This window comes from Acartia tonsa, chromosome 7 (genome assembly GCF_053477335.1).
Source record: "Acartia tonsa isolate MP-2025a chromosome 7, ASM5347733v1, whole genome shotgun sequence".
NCBI classification, from domain to species: Eukaryota; Metazoa; Arthropoda; class Copepoda; order Calanoida; family Acartiidae; genus Acartia; species Acartia tonsa.
In genome coordinates this window covers 31,425,781-31,441,483 of record NC_137266.1, presented here as the reverse complement: position 1 = coordinate 31,441,483, position 15,703 = coordinate 31,425,781, and the positions used below count along the sequence as shown (strand labels likewise).

General features: G+C 28.2%; 1 protein-coding gene across 31 annotated transcripts in view; it reads left to right on the top strand.

Moving 5' to 3' along the window:
• slo (calcium-activated potassium channel slo) overlaps positions 1-15,703 on the top strand; it is a 99,587-nt gene that overhangs the window by 23,169 nt on the left and 60,715 nt on the right. For 18 of the 31 annotated variants that reach the window (XR_013881019.1, XR_013881018.1, XR_013881017.1 and 15 more), the window contains exons 5-11: positions 2,627-2,688; positions 5,538-5,634; positions 7,256-7,367; positions 7,647-7,734; positions 8,472-8,535; positions 10,283-10,397; positions 10,796-10,866. Coding sequence is in view for 28 of the 31 variants with exons in the window: in XM_080165912.1 (XP_080022038.1) it covers positions 2,627-2,688; positions 5,538-5,634; positions 7,256-7,367; positions 7,647-7,734; positions 8,472-8,535; positions 10,283-10,397; positions 10,796-10,866 (609 nt within the window). In the remaining 3 variants the exon portion in view is untranslated. Of the gene's footprint in view, positions 1-2,626; positions 2,689-5,537; positions 5,635-7,255; positions 7,368-7,646; positions 7,735-8,471; positions 8,536-10,282; positions 10,398-10,795; positions 10,867-11,151; positions 11,223-11,383; positions 11,478-11,732; positions 11,807-13,511; positions 13,680-14,448; positions 14,541-14,780; positions 14,873-15,703 lie in introns of all 31 variants that reach the window. The other 13 variants (XM_080165939.1, XM_080165919.1, XM_080165916.1 and 10 more) reach the window with 5 other exon arrangements.

Genomic DNA, 15,703 nt, shown 5'->3' with positions numbered 1-15,703 from the left:
GTGTTATTTTAAGAATATAAAACATTCGCGGATATGAAAATATGCGGAAGTGATGGGCCAGATATATTTGTAAGGATTCTACAAAGGATGTGAACGTGACTCACCATGTGATATTTATATATTATTTATTTTATACAGAAAAAGGTCACGCTAAAGCAAAAGAAATTGAAACATATTCTTAAATATTAGAAAATACATAGCAGCCATTGAAAATTATTAGGGGTTTTAAAACTCTTAATTGTATTTTTCCCCTTTCCTAATAATAAATTCTTACTTATGGCTGGAGTGGAGCATTATCCGCCCATACTCAAATTAACTTTCCTAATAAATATAGACATGACGTATTTTAGATTTTTGTAGCCAAATATATCAAAATTAAGTTTGTTGTTTGATGTCATCATCCTAAGTGCAGTTAATAATATTTGGCCAAATCTTATAAAATTTACTATTCCATCCTTGGAGTTATCTACGATATCTTTTTTCTATCTCCTTACATAAGATTTTAAACATAATCGAAATATCAAATTGACATGTCGAAAAACTCAAACCATTTTGTATAAAACAGTCACAAAGTATACTGTATTATTTTTTACTTTAATACTTATATTTGTCCTCGAATACGTAGAAAGTGTAGAAAGATATTCTGAGAATTGTAATAAAACTGATAGGATGAGGGGAAAAGTGTTTAAAAACTGATAAAGTAACTTTTAATTTTAGAAAAAAAAACATAATCATATAAGTTTTCCATTTGGGCTGTACTTTTAATTTGCTTAATAAATATCTTGGGGTATGTAATTTTACTTCTTTCCCCCTCCCTCTTGGAGGCTTGGCGAAAGTTTTCGTATAGGCAAATTTTTTGCTATACTTTTCCGTAAAAAGGTGTTAAAAAGTATGAAACAATAAGATGTAAACTAAACTCTTTAAAAAGATGTAAATAATTAGTTGTTACTGAATTTTAAAAGCCAGACATGTTAACACAATATGTAAATATTTCTCTTAAGCTTATTAGTAACAATATATGAAAACAAAATATCTGAATTCTTTTTGAAAAAAAATCTGAATTATTAATCTTAATCTTCGTCATACCTTAATTTTCGCGTAGGAAAAAGTTCTCTTTTCTTTTTTTCATTACGGGTTAGTTACTTCTGACGAAGCCCATTTTGCCCCACTTTTGATTCCTGTGACGTAACATCTCTTTTTTGGGGTTTTCTTTCCCACTTCTCCTCTCATCTCACTCATTTTTATGACGTCACAGGGATAAAAATGGTGCAGATTGGGCTTCGTCTTACTTTGGCTAAAAATATTTGAATCTATCCCCTTTTTTTACAGTCACTACAAAGAACTTCTTGAAATCAGTGTGTATTACTAGTTTGCTTAAATTTACGACGGATACACTTTAAATTTAGCTTTGCTCTTAAAAGTAAAATGCTAGACATAGGTCTAAACAAATGCTTACACTATAAAGATAAAAACTGTTGATCCAACATTTTATTTGATCTTTCAATACAACACTAAATTCTACATACAATGATTTTAGCACAAAAAGATAAGAGTTGCTAAAGGAAATACAACATCAAGTTTATAATATAAAGGCCACATTTTGTACAATTTTAAGACTGCAAGTTGAACATAGGTTGCCTACAATTATGCATAAATAACTTTACAAATATACGTGGATTTTTTTTCTTCACGAATTTATGTTAGCATCGAGATCTTTAAGTATTTTTTGTAACAATTTCTATGTGGTAGCCAGCTGTCTTTAAAGTTATTAAAAAGAGGCCATGTCTTTTGCAAAATGGGCTTTTTCAATATTCTAGACTTGATCCAAAATATATTGTGCTTACTGTGCAAAAAAAATCTTCTAGATAAAAACCTAAAAATTTATATACCATGAAGAAGAAAAATAAAACATATACTTTCTTCTATAAGTTTCAGAAGCAAACATTAGAATTAAATTTTCTCTTTCAAAATTACGTTTTAATAGAAATATTTCTAATGCAATTCAATTTGATGAATGTTGGTTTGACTTTTGGTGTCAAAATTCTTTGTTCAGATTCCCTTGACAAATACATTCATGTCATTTTATAAAATTATTTCATTTCTCTTTGTTTCATCTGAAATTCAATCATTTAAGTGAAGTACAAAATAAAATCAGTAGTTCCACACAAAGAAGATATCCACATGTGCAGCTATTTTGAATTGTTATCGCTTATATCACATATTTAAGTTTGGGTTTGGATTAGTATCTAAGAATGGGGGTGGGGGGGGGGGAAGGGGATTATTTAACCACCTCCCCCCGTAAATATTCCTCGTGAAACAACTCATTAATTTTTAGAAAACAAGAACTGGAAAAATTCTTTTCTATGTATTTACACTCAGTTTGATTAAAACAAAGCATTTGATGTACTGAAATAAAACACTATTATACAAGAGAATTTACATATTTAATTAGAAAATTGGGTTGCATCTGATTACATTAAGAAATCTATTTGTTTTCTTCTTCTATACTTTACATTATTTTTTTTATACATTTTTATATGTATTTTCTATACTAATAATGTATACTATTTATCTATTTAACTATCTATATTTAACTATCTATCTTTTATACTATCTGTCTATTTAGGTTTGCCTGGTGTTCATTCTCTCTATCTCCTCTCTCGTCATCTATTTCATCGATGCCTCAAGGTAACACTTTTTCCTTAAACTTTTTAACCTTTTTGTCCTTTGGTTGAACTATCGGCTACTACCATAGATGCCTTCAGAGGCAATTGAGAAAATGTGATTAGGGAGAAAGTCGAATATCCACTTCCAATTTCAAAGTAAAAGTAATTTTTGGGCTAACTTTTTTTATAAAATTTATGAAATTCCGTGTTTGCACGAATCTATGCTCACAATTACTAACATAAAAAAAAAAGAATGAAATAAATCTTCAACAAGCCAAATCCATCCAATGCAAAATATTCCATTTTCGATGCACAAGTTATATTGCTAAACAATTTCCTCAAAACTTAGTTTTACCAACCACTCTGTGGTAAGGTTTGTTTTTATAGAAAAAAACTGTTGGGGGATATTAAAATTGTGCAAAGCTTATTCATAGGATGCTAAATGAACCATGCGGATTAAGTTTGAAATATGAAGTTAGTCTTTGGATAGGAAACCCTGGCTGTCCATTTTCCACAACTTTAATGCTGTTAGCGGCCCTTCAGCTAAAAGTAATAGTAAAAGCTATCTTCCCTAATCTTGTAAACTGAAATAACCCAGGCTATACCGTACAAAAATCGTGCTTTGAAAATACCAAATTTATTCTTTTTTTCAGGGGCTACCTTTGTATTATAGGGTCAACGCAGTTTAAGACTAATTATGAGCTAAATAATACCAGTTTCAAATACTTGCGAACTTAATATGTTCTTTTAGCCGCTACGCCGCTATCAGCCTATGCAGATAAAGGTAGAAGGAGTTGGTCTGTGATCAAAAGTCTTCCTCTTGATCCAAAGATTTTTATAAATATTTTTTTGAATATTGTTTTATATTGGATGCATTTTACACCAGGAAAATTTCATAAAAAATCCTAGAGATGAAAAATTTAAATTATCTGCGTATTTAAAATAATATAAATTCTAGATTATTATCTTTTTTTTTATTTTTTTATTATTATTCTATAATTTATTGGGTTTTTAAAGAATGCAATATTGGTTCATTATTAAATAGATTATCATTAAAATCAATAAAATAAATAAAATCATAGATGAAAATTGATTACATGAAGCAATTTAATTGAGAAGATTATAAATACAATTTAAAATTACATTATTATCTTTATTATGGTGTATAAGGAATATTTACAACCACGTCCTGATATGAAATGAACAATAAACCCGCTTGAGTTTGTAATCGGATTATTTTTTCTACTATAAAGAAACCTGCCAATAGGGAAAATTCAACACAACAATAAAACTCCAATCAACATTTTAAATGAGAAATATTGACTCTCCAATGGTTTTCTAATAAATTTTTTTAATGGACATGAAACAAATTTACAACTAATTTGACATTAATTGAGAAATAAAGATTTTGCAAAATTGAATGTAAAATTTGTTTTATTTTATTATTATTGAAGTGCACTTAAGAAAATTGGTAAAATTACCATTCTAAAGAATATATTTTTAAAAGCGAAGCTTTTCTATAATTAGGGTCGGTCCGTCCGTCCGTCCGTCCGTCCGTAACGGATAGCTTTTTCCGTTAATTTAGGCATGTTAGAATTGTCCTATCGATTTCAAATTTTGCATGGTGATTCCTTTAGTAGTTAGGTACGATTTAGAAAGCGTAGCAACTCTATAATCATTACCAAAATGTCCGTACGTCCATTTTAAACATATTGATTTTTTTACTTTTTTAACAACAAATTTCTATGTGATCAAATCATCGGATTGATCTGATTTTTGGTATATTGATTCCTGGGACAACAAAGTATAATGTAATAAGCGAAGCAACTCTATAATCAAGCCCTAAAAATACAAGTATGTCCATAAAAATTATCCTGTATCAAGCAGTTTTACAACAAATTTACTTACAATTTTGCTTTGACTCTTATAAATTTATATTATGATAATCAAGTTCTAACACTATACAAGTGTTAATGTCCGTTTGTCCTCCCGTTCCAGTGCTTCGCTTTTATGGATGTTGTCATCCTTGTTTATAGAGAAGTTACCACATAACTCACTTCGTTTGTCTGTCTTAATTCGTATAAAGGAAAAAAAACATTTGTCTATGTTGCTTTACATCTAGAAGGAAGATTTTTGAAAAATTCAGATGACCAATAAGCAAATAATATTTACTTTGTCTGTCTGTCCAACTTCATGGAAGATTTAGGAATATTGTCATTTTTGTACAAATTCCATTTAAGATAGAAATTCCTTTTTACAGTGCCTACAACATCTCTTTGTTCAGTTTAAATATTAATTTTAGTGCAGGTTATTAAACATTTTACATATTGGTGCAGTGCAGTACAATTAACATTGTCTTTTTCAAGTCATTTACCTTTAATTCTTAACCTTTATAAAGTTTTCGACCTTAAACCTACATGATAAGAATTTTAAAATGTAAGTGATATAATCTTGCTATAGTAATCCCACGTAAAAAAAGCTAAAGTATCACAAGAATATTTATTATTTTTTACTTGATCAACAAATTCACCACTTCTTAAAAGTATTTATATAGGTTATATCTTGCTAGATGTTTCATATGTTGATATTGACAACTTAAAGACCAGCTAAAGTTAGTAGAATTTTATAACTAACTATGATATTGTCAATTTTCTTTATTGGAAGAAGAATTTTATACAGCAAATGAAAATTTATTTCAAAGTTTATCTTTGTTGTAAAATTTGAGCAACTTTATGCGCACAAGATGAAGAACATTATACAGTTTTGCCTAATGGTGGATTTTCCTTGCAAAAAATATTATATTCTATTTGTTTTGTATTATATTTGTCTATTTATCATGCACAATATCTATCTATCTATCTATCTATCTAGTGAGGGAGTGGAGCAGTGCATCCCCTGGGCTGAGAATACAACTCAACAGATTGATCTGGCTTTCAATATTTTCTTTATGGTTTATTTCTTCATCAGGGTAAGTTTTTTTATAGTAGCGAAGCTACTCTATAAGTGTTTCTATCGGTCTAATAGATTTGCTGGACTTGACAAGACTTAAGAAGTGAACTTAAAACTTTTACAGATAAGTTTGAATTTTTCTAGACATAAGACTATATGGACAAAATAATATTTGTGATAAGACATGTCAATCTTAGACAAATAGTGTACACTACTAAAACTGTACTTAAAAGTACCTTGCATAATATGTATAAATTCTAAAGAAAAATCTCTAAAAATATTGCACTGCAAACCATTCTTTTTTATTACGCATCATTTTTGGTTTGGTTCTGCATTTTATTATGAAGCTTTTAAAATGTGTGAAAATAAACATGTTTTTTTTCACATTTATGCATATTCACCATAATAAACAATATTTTTTAACAGAAGGTTTTTTTATTTATAAAGGTATTTTATCCATATAGTGTTAGCTAAAAAATCTAAAATGTGATCAAGATCATAATTAAACTACTTAGAACTTTTGAACTTAGTATTATCATTATTCTCATTGATCAAAAATGTTATTTTTTGTATCAAATAATTAATTATTATAAGATTAATATGAAATCTAGATGTAATTTTTCTAAACTTTTTTATTTTGCATTTGTTTTTGTGGTATAAGCCTCTTTTCAGAAAGTCACTTAGAACTATCAATTTATATTTTAGAAAACTTTTCCCAAAACTATTTCTTTTGTTTTCTGTTTTGTGCAGTTTTGCATTTGATATCTTCATTCTAGAGTTAACATCAGGGCTCGACTGCCGCTAATTGCTTTCAAAAAGTTAAATAATCCATATATAAATCCAAGACGAAATCTCTTAGAGATCAAGATTCACTAATTTTTACAATAAGCCACAGCTTAATAAAAAAGTTTTGACCTTTTTATAATGCAGGGAAGTATTGATTATTCTCAGCCGTAAATGCCACTCATACAGCTGATAAATACAAATTTAGCCGCAGCTCACCGCACCTTGTTTAACAAACTGCAGCTGCAGCTGCCGAGTACTGGTTAACATATTCCAGACTTCTAAAGAATTTGATAAAACATTAATGCATTATATTTGATTAAATTGGAATGAAATTATTAATATCAAAGGCAGCTTTCTAGCAGGCCTACTGTACATTCATTTTAATTATTAATGAACAAGAGTTTTAAAAATAATTCTTCTACTTAAACCTTATGATTTTAATGTTGATCTAATCAACCTATCAAATTATTTTTTGATTTTAAGATGGTAGTTTCTTTTTTTAGCATGTTGCTTTTATTCCTGATTTCTTAAGATTTTAAATTTGAAAATATTGAGATGAAAGAACCAAGTTAGTCCAGCTAATATATAAATATCATATACCTTAGTTTTATATTTTCTTTCAACTTTAACATAATAGACATTGTAAAGTTAGAGATGTTAATAAATTAATTTATATTCTGTTGTCCCACCCCCTCTCTATCTCTCTCGAGTAAAACTATAGCTGATAATGGTATTTCAACCATCATACGTAGTTATAGTATTGTGAAAAACTAAAAAAATGTGGCTAAAAAAATCCTCCAAAACATTTGTAAAAAATCTTCGAAACAAAATTGAATTTTATTTTCTATTTTCAGTTTATAGCAGCATCAGATAAGTTCTGGTTTATGCTGGAGCTTTACAGCTTTGTTGACTACTTCACCATTCCACCTTCATTTGTTTCTATTTACCTGGACAGAACATGGATAGGTACGTACATACCCGGATATTTATCTATCTATATAGAAAGTTATTTTTCATCTTTTGTTTCTTTCTTAATATCTAGATATATCATAAACTTGGATAGGTTTTTTATATATCTAGCAATGTATCCTAAGTATATCTATCAAATTTTATTTTAAAGATGTCTTGTTATTTTGTATGTTGTATCTAAAAATTTGGTTTGAAAAGCTAGGTACATAAATTTACTTTCTATTTCTATCTCTTTAATGAAACCTCATCCATCTGCTTGATACATAATATATTTAGGCTTACGGTTTTTGCGTGCACTACGGTTGATGACAGTTCCTGATATCCTGCAGTATCTTAATATACTCAAAACTTCAACTTCAATCAGGTTTAACATTCATTACACTTCGTATAAAAGAAATGAGGAAGAAGATTGGTAAGAATGGAATTTAAGAGGACAGAGGCTATTTCCTAACTTAATGAGTTTATACTGATTTTATATTTCAAATATTCTTCTGGTAATTGACATTTCTTCCTGGGAAATATCAAAGAATCTAAACAGCACAAAAATGACACAAATTGATAAAGAATTGAATGGAGGTTAAAGAAATTGAAAGGCTATAAAGAATATGTATAGATCTTCTGAAAAACAAAAAGTTTTTTGGATCTTATATAAAATGGGCGATGCTACAAAAGATCTAATTAAATAAGGTCTAATTTACAAGAGGTCTAAAATTCGTAGATTTTAAGAAAAGTCATTGGTAAACTTTTACAATTTTAATTTTTTCTCTCCAATTTTTTCAATTTTTTACAGTTTTTATGTGTGATTCTATATTCCATAAGTTGAGAGGCTATTTTGTACCAAAGACTATTTTGATCAAGAACATTAGACCTTTTGTAGGATTAGAGTCTTGTAGGGTTAGATCTGTTTTAAGTTAGATCTTTTGCAGGGTTAGATCTTTTGTAAATTAGATCTTTTGTAGTAACGCCTATAAAATGCATATGGTAAAATTGGTTGAAATACCTTAAATGATAATGGACCCAAATAGGTCTAACTACTTATACTTTTATTGATCTTTAATAATTTAAAGACATCCATATAATTTAATATATAATCTTATTTAGGCTTGCTCAGTTGATCTCCATCTTCATATCAGTATGGTTAACGGCGGCAGGCATTATTCACTTGGTATTTAAAGTTTTTATTTTATTTAGAAACAATTTATATTTTAGTTGACTTTTTACAGGCAAACTTTTTATAAATCATCCTTTACTTGCCAATAATAAAAGTATGCCTGCAAAAATACAACCAGAAATTTTAGGATTATTACTTTTTTAATGTTAAGGCTTCAACTATTCATATTTAGAGCACAAAAAAGTGTTTTCTAATTGGACGAAATTATTATTTTAAGTTTTTACAAGTTATATGTTATGTTTTAGTAGCAACTGTAAATTTGTTACATATTTTAAATTTATCCAAAAGGGTATATTATTATTATTCAGTATTGTTTCAAAAATTTAGTAAAGTAAAATTGTATAGGTATTTGAAAAGAACAACATGATGATTAGTAATTTTTTACTAAATGTGTCAAATTAGTCTGGGAACATAATTCAAACTTCTTACTAACAAAAATAATTAAGCTAAAGCCCCTTGAACCCAATATACCCGATTTTTTTAATTTGTTGATTATTTAATTGTCTTGTATTTAATTTTAACTCTAGATTAAAAGACATGTTAGAGTTATAATTTATTTTTAGCACCCTTTGTTTAAATTTTTGTCCTGTTGCATTTTTATTAATTATTTTTGGCATAAACATGATTTATATTTATAAATTTATACTTTATCAGATTGCTTTTTGGACCTTAACAAAAATGGGGTCAATTTCTTAAGTAACCTCTACGACCGAAACCATTTGGATTTTGGATTTACCTTGGAATTTAAAAATAAAGTTTTACAGCATAAAGCATATTGGCGATAATATGTTGCTACCACCCCCCCTATTTAAAGTTTTGTTTTGCAGCTACTCAGAATTTTTTTCAATCAAATTAATGCTATTAAGAATGTTTTCCCTAAGTAATACTTGATACGCCTATGCATGGTATTTTTTAAGGAAAATGCATGATATTACATTCAGATATTCAGAGTATTTGTTTTATTTATTTTTAAGCAATATGTCAAAAATATCTAAATAGATTAGGATATTTTTTATAATTTCTAAAATAATTATGTAAAAGGATTAGTTTAGGTTGATTACTTTCAGTAAAATATTTTGTCTTTTAAGATTATTGCTGACTAATTTATTTACTTCAATTATTTACATTTACATGCATGACTTAGTATAATACTAAGTTTGTTTTATCATTATATTAAATTAAATATAATTACCCTTTAATTAACATAAGATGGTGCTTTTATAAAGTTTTTTTTTATGACTTCAATGCACTGTATTTTATGAAAAAGAAACTTGATGAAAGCATCATTTTACAACCCTTTGATTTTAGACCATGAGGTTTTGCTGAAATCTTTCTTTACATTTTAAGATTTTTTTTAACAATTGAATGAAAATTTTCCATGTCAGAATTATTTCAAAGCTGAATATGTCATATTTTTGTATAAAAGGTGTGCATTTTCTTCTGCAAAAACATGTGCTTTTAATAATAAAAATAATGCAAAGGGAATGGGTTAATTTTTTATATTGTAATAATTTGCGGTTCTGATAATTTTATAATGCGTTTCATAGTGAATGCACACCTAAAACCTCGGCAATATTTTATGGTTTGAAATATCCAACAGTTTGGGAGATAAATATACCTAACTTTGTTCTTAATTCTATATTTTCTTCAAACTTTTTTATGAAAATTTTTAAGCAAGGGGGGGAGGGGGTATTTATTTATCTCTCGGCCTGTGGTGTCGACCTTTAAATATATCTCGTAGCTAGAGAATAGTGGTGATCCCCCGGACTTCTCGAATGCGTACTCAGTGAACGGAGTGCGAGGTCTATCCTACTGGGATTGTGTCTATTTCATGATGGTCACCATGTCCACAGTTGGTAAGTTTTACATAATAAGACCTTAGGAATATAAAATAATTTTAAAAACTGATAAAGTAGTCAAGGAAAACGAATACTTTTTGGGACAGATTTTTTAAATTACCAGATTTTTTTATTCAAAAAAATCTTTTATCTGGTCAAATAAAGCATTTAAAGATGTAAATGAGAAGTCCCAATTAGACCCTTGCTTATTAACATTACCCCTGTCCTTCCTTTTAACGCTTCTATATTTTGGAGAAAAAAATAAATTTATATAGCCAATGCATACAAAAGATATATACAATACATGTATTATCAAGGCTTCTGATGATTGCCTATTTTAAAATAATTTCATATAATAGCATTTTTTCAAATTAATACAAATTTTTTAACTTAAACATTTATTATTTGGTGCGCAGGGTATGGGGATATCGCCTGCCAGACTGTTTTGGGCAAGCTTGTTCTTGCTTGTTTTCTGTCTGTTGGTTTGGTAAGTCCTTCTCAGGGCTAAACAGGCACCACTCCACTCCTAGATACGCCACTAATTTATAAAAAAAAAACAAGAAATTCAAGCATAATGAAATATTTAAATCATTAACTATATAATTAGTTTTAAATTGTACATATAGCTTGTATTTTAGTTCTTATTTAGATGTAAAACAGAAAATCATAGAATTAAGCTTAAAAGTATTAGGACAAAAGTGCAAAATCTATCATTTTCTGTTTCTAGATGTTTTATTTTTATGTATTTGTGTTGTTTTAATGTTTTTGTTAGGCTATGGTGACATTTCCTGCAAGACAATACTTGGAAAAGTTGCCATGATTATCTTTATTTTTGGTGGTTTGGTATGTATGCAGTTATTTTTAGTTTTTTAGTTTGCTCCCTTTAACTAACACGCACCTAACCAATGTTCCTAGGCTAAATTTAATTTTTTTGTCATGCTTTTTATTTTATTTATGCATTTTTATGTGAGCACTAGTATTAGTTCTGTTTAATGTCGTTTTAGTTGGAAAATTCAGGCGACTTGCCTCGCTTTAGCGACCCAGTGGCAATATCTTACTGGAATGTGGTTTATTTCATCATGGTCACTATGTCAACAGGTATGATGTTGTACAAATCAGTAAAAGTGGTTAAAATTCTCCTAGTTTTAAATTAAAACGAATGAATAGGATACAAATGAATTACTTTTTTGAACTTATAAGCTATATTCGTGCAAATCAATCAGTAGCGATTTTTAAAATATTTAAGTTAAAATTTAAGCTGAAATTCAATTGATTTTTAGTCTTGTGGGGTAAGAAAAGTTTATTTATATATTTATTTTACGCCGAGATAAATGCTAAAGCTGGTAATTTTAGTTGGTTATGGTGACATAACCTGCTATACCTCGATGGGCAGGGTTGTACAACTTATGGTTCTTGTCGTCGGTTTGGTAAGTTGACTCTTGTCCCCCACACCTCTGTTTACACATTACTCAAACTAACCAATATTTAGGTCTTGATTAATGACTTATGATTAACAATAAAACATCAGGAGTTCAGTTTATAGGGATAGAATTTTAAATCTTTGGTTATTGCTTTCTTTTATACTAAAATCTTAAAAATATATGTTTTTTTCTAAGCAATTAGCCTTTTTATTTTGTTTAAAATTCAGTCTTTAAATTGTAATCAAGCTACCTAAAGTACTTTTTAACATTAATATACGATAGTATTTTAAATGTATTTTTTCAATTCAAACTTAACAATGCTTTAATGCAAAAAAACTTTAGAGAATTCTTAGAATTTAAAATAAATGTTTTTTATTCAAAATAGTTGTCACCTAATTATGAAGTTAGAATAGCCATTACTAAGTTTATGTATGGGACCATTATTATGTTAATTTTCTTAACAATACAATAGTTTAATCAAAGCATAGACTTGTGAATATAAACAATAATAAATTAAAGGCTGTTTTAGGATGTAGGCCAAAAAAATATTCATTTTTACAAACAAGAACAATTATGTCCATATGGTTTTGTTTATCAAAATTTGGGATTAAAAGAAATTTTATGCATGAACGAGAACAAGGGGATGGTATAATGGTTTAATACCCTTCAAAATATAGACTGGAAAATAATGGGGGTAATGAATAAGTTCATGTGACCAAGAGCAACTATAGAATATAGATAAAAAAGGGTTCATCTAATTGATTGTTAAAGTCTGAGAGATTGACATGCCCTAATTTAATAGTTGCGCTTCTTATAAGACTAGATGGAAGGATAATAAGAATAAGAACATTTTAAAAAGAATAAACTTATTTTTGTTTTAAACCAAAGTAAATAATTTCTCTTATGGATGAACCAAATCTTTTTTACCCAATAAAAAAAACATTTTCTTGCTATACTATTTCTTATTTTGGTGTAAGATTTGGTTTGCTTACTAACAAGGACGCATTCAAGTGCTGATACAATAAACATAATTAATCCGCCTTTATGCCTACACTAGTTCTTCAATATTCTTACATTTATTATACTGTGAGTGTATGATCATAAAAAAGGTAGGTATTTACAGCATGACTTTTCAGGGATTTTTTTCTTTTTTTGAACATTCATGATAAGTAATGGATTACTACTTTTAATATTGCAAGAAATGGTATTTGTTAAGGAGATGTTTTTATGGATGTCTTTTTAGTAATTTGCCAAGTAATATCTATATGCCTTTAGCTATTATGTTTAACTTCTTTAACGAGATCTCCACAAATTTTACCATTTTCTTGTCTGAATACTTCATAGTTTTCGGTTTATCTATTTTTTGTCTTTATTTAAAAAGAACCATTACTTATCATTTACTCATTTTGCATGCTTTTATTTTCTAAAGGAGGAAAGGGCTTTTGCATAAGACATGCTTCTCTAGCATTTTCCCAGGCTAAATGATCACAAAGAACACTCACTAACACTTTTTGATATAAGGATGGTTGCATTTCATATTTATATACAGTTTGACTTTCGCAAAGTGTTTGATGACATAAAAGTATTTTTTAGAAGACAATATTTTTATTTGGGGTTAAAACATATTTGTGTTCAAAATAAATCTGAAGTGTTACCTATCCTTGTATGATGTTTTCTTTTTCAAACTAACCATGAGGGTTGAAATTTTCAGCTTGAAAACTCCGGTGACCCACCCTACTTTAACAATGCACAGATGCTATCTTACTGGAACTGTGTTTACTTTCTAATGGTGACAATGTCCACGGTGGGCTACGGTGATATTGCCTGTGTCACAGCCCTCGGCCGTGGATTCCAGGTTCTCTTCCTATTGGTGGGATTGGTGAGTCATCATTCTTTCTATTCATTGGTCAATATTAGTATTTATAAATTTTCCTGCATTGGTGAACAGATAAAAATGATCTTTCAACTGGGTGTAATTTGCAAATATTCTATAGGCGTTGGATTGGTTATCAGAATTTTTATAAAGAAACTATATGAGTTCTAAACCGAAAAAGAATATTAAACATTTTTTCTAAAATTCTTAAGAGTCTTGGTAGACATAAATTCCAGAAAACTCATATCTTTTCTTTGGCTTCTATATTAAATTTTGCTCAAAAAAGCCAGAATTTGTAAAAGTTTTCTTACAGCTTATTAAATCTTAATTTATATTTTTTGAGCAAAATAAATAATAACACTTGTGTTTATTGGAAAACTATAATTTTGGACTAACAAATTTACATGCTTTTAAGTTTGATAGTTTTTTTTAACAGACTATATGATGTATCTATCTTTTAGTATAATTGAGGTCATTAGTAGGTTGATTTTTGACCTTAATTAATTATTGTTAAGTAGTATTAACATGTTATTTTGAGTTTTCAGGTAATTTTGTTGTTATGGCAATGAAGATTTTATAAGAGACATTTAGAATTATAAATTTATTTGTGGGTCCTATAAAATAAGGAGATTTTATTAATTTGAAATATTTAAAAATAGCATATCGATTTTAACATTTTATAAGATTGGATTATCTAACCTTTTGATTCTTTACATAACTTTTCTATCTACTATTTATATTTCAAACTTTGATGTCGTCAACTTTTGATTTTCAGGCTTTATTTGCTTCGGTGCTTCCTGAGATATTAGAATTGTTAGGATCTCAAAGTAAATGGGCTGGAACTTACCACGGTGACAAAGGAAAGAGGTTAGAAGGAAGGCTAACCTCAAACTATTTATATATGGCCCTGTTCAGTTTTTCTTACAGCGTGTGTGGATCAAACTAACACTCAAAAACATGGCCTTTTAAATTTTTACAGTTCCTTTTCATGACTAATATCAGTTTAGCCTATATTACTTAAGATACTAACATTAATATTTGATAGAAGAATATGTATATTGGATAATTTTTTTGTGTTTACTAACAATTTTTTTATTAAATTTGCAGGCGTTATTTGCGGGAAGTATTCCTGAAATAATAGATATTATGAAAACATTTCCCAAGTTTAACGGCACCTATATATCTCAGCGAGGCAGAAGGCATGTAACAAACATTAAAAAAATGTTAAACTTATTCCAATTATTTTAGTGGAAAAGTCTTGTTACTCTTATCTCTTCCTTTTTACCCCTATTATTATTATTATTATAAAATCATTATTTTATTATGATAATTATTGACTGAAATTTCCTTTATCTAGTAGAGAGGCATGCATGAAAGAATTCCAATATTAAAACCTGAATTGCATATGATTATCAATTATAACATATTGTTATATTATTGCAGATACTAAGTTCTTCCGAAATTTGGAAGATTTCTTATCGTGCCTTTAGATAATTTCCTTCATTTCATTTGATAGAATCAACAACTAAAACATCAAATTTTCTTTACAAATGAATTAATTTTGATGTAATTGGTGTTTTTGTTGTTAATTCTAAAGTTGATATTCCTATATATCTATCTTTATGTCTTGAACAGAATTTCAGAACCATTGAAACAACCCAAAAAGAGACAAGACTCTAAATATCCAACTTTGAAAACATAAATCCCCAGTTCAAAACCTTGCATCTTTATAATTTTGAGTTTATTATTTTAGTTGAAAATAAAACCTGTTAGGAAACTCCTATATACCTTAGAATGCCATTGTCTCGCTCTTATTCTTCACTTTATAATCAACAATTTAGTAAAAGTTTATAAAAAATATGAAAAGTTGCTTGAAAATCCAACCAAATGTGGCGTTTTCATAAATATTATAATGTGCAAATTCAATACAAAAGCCTAGGAATAAAGGAGAGGTGCCTGTTTACCATTTTTTAAAAAGAATTCATTTTAATTTTTAAACATTTAAGAATAAGAAAATCTTGTTATATAGG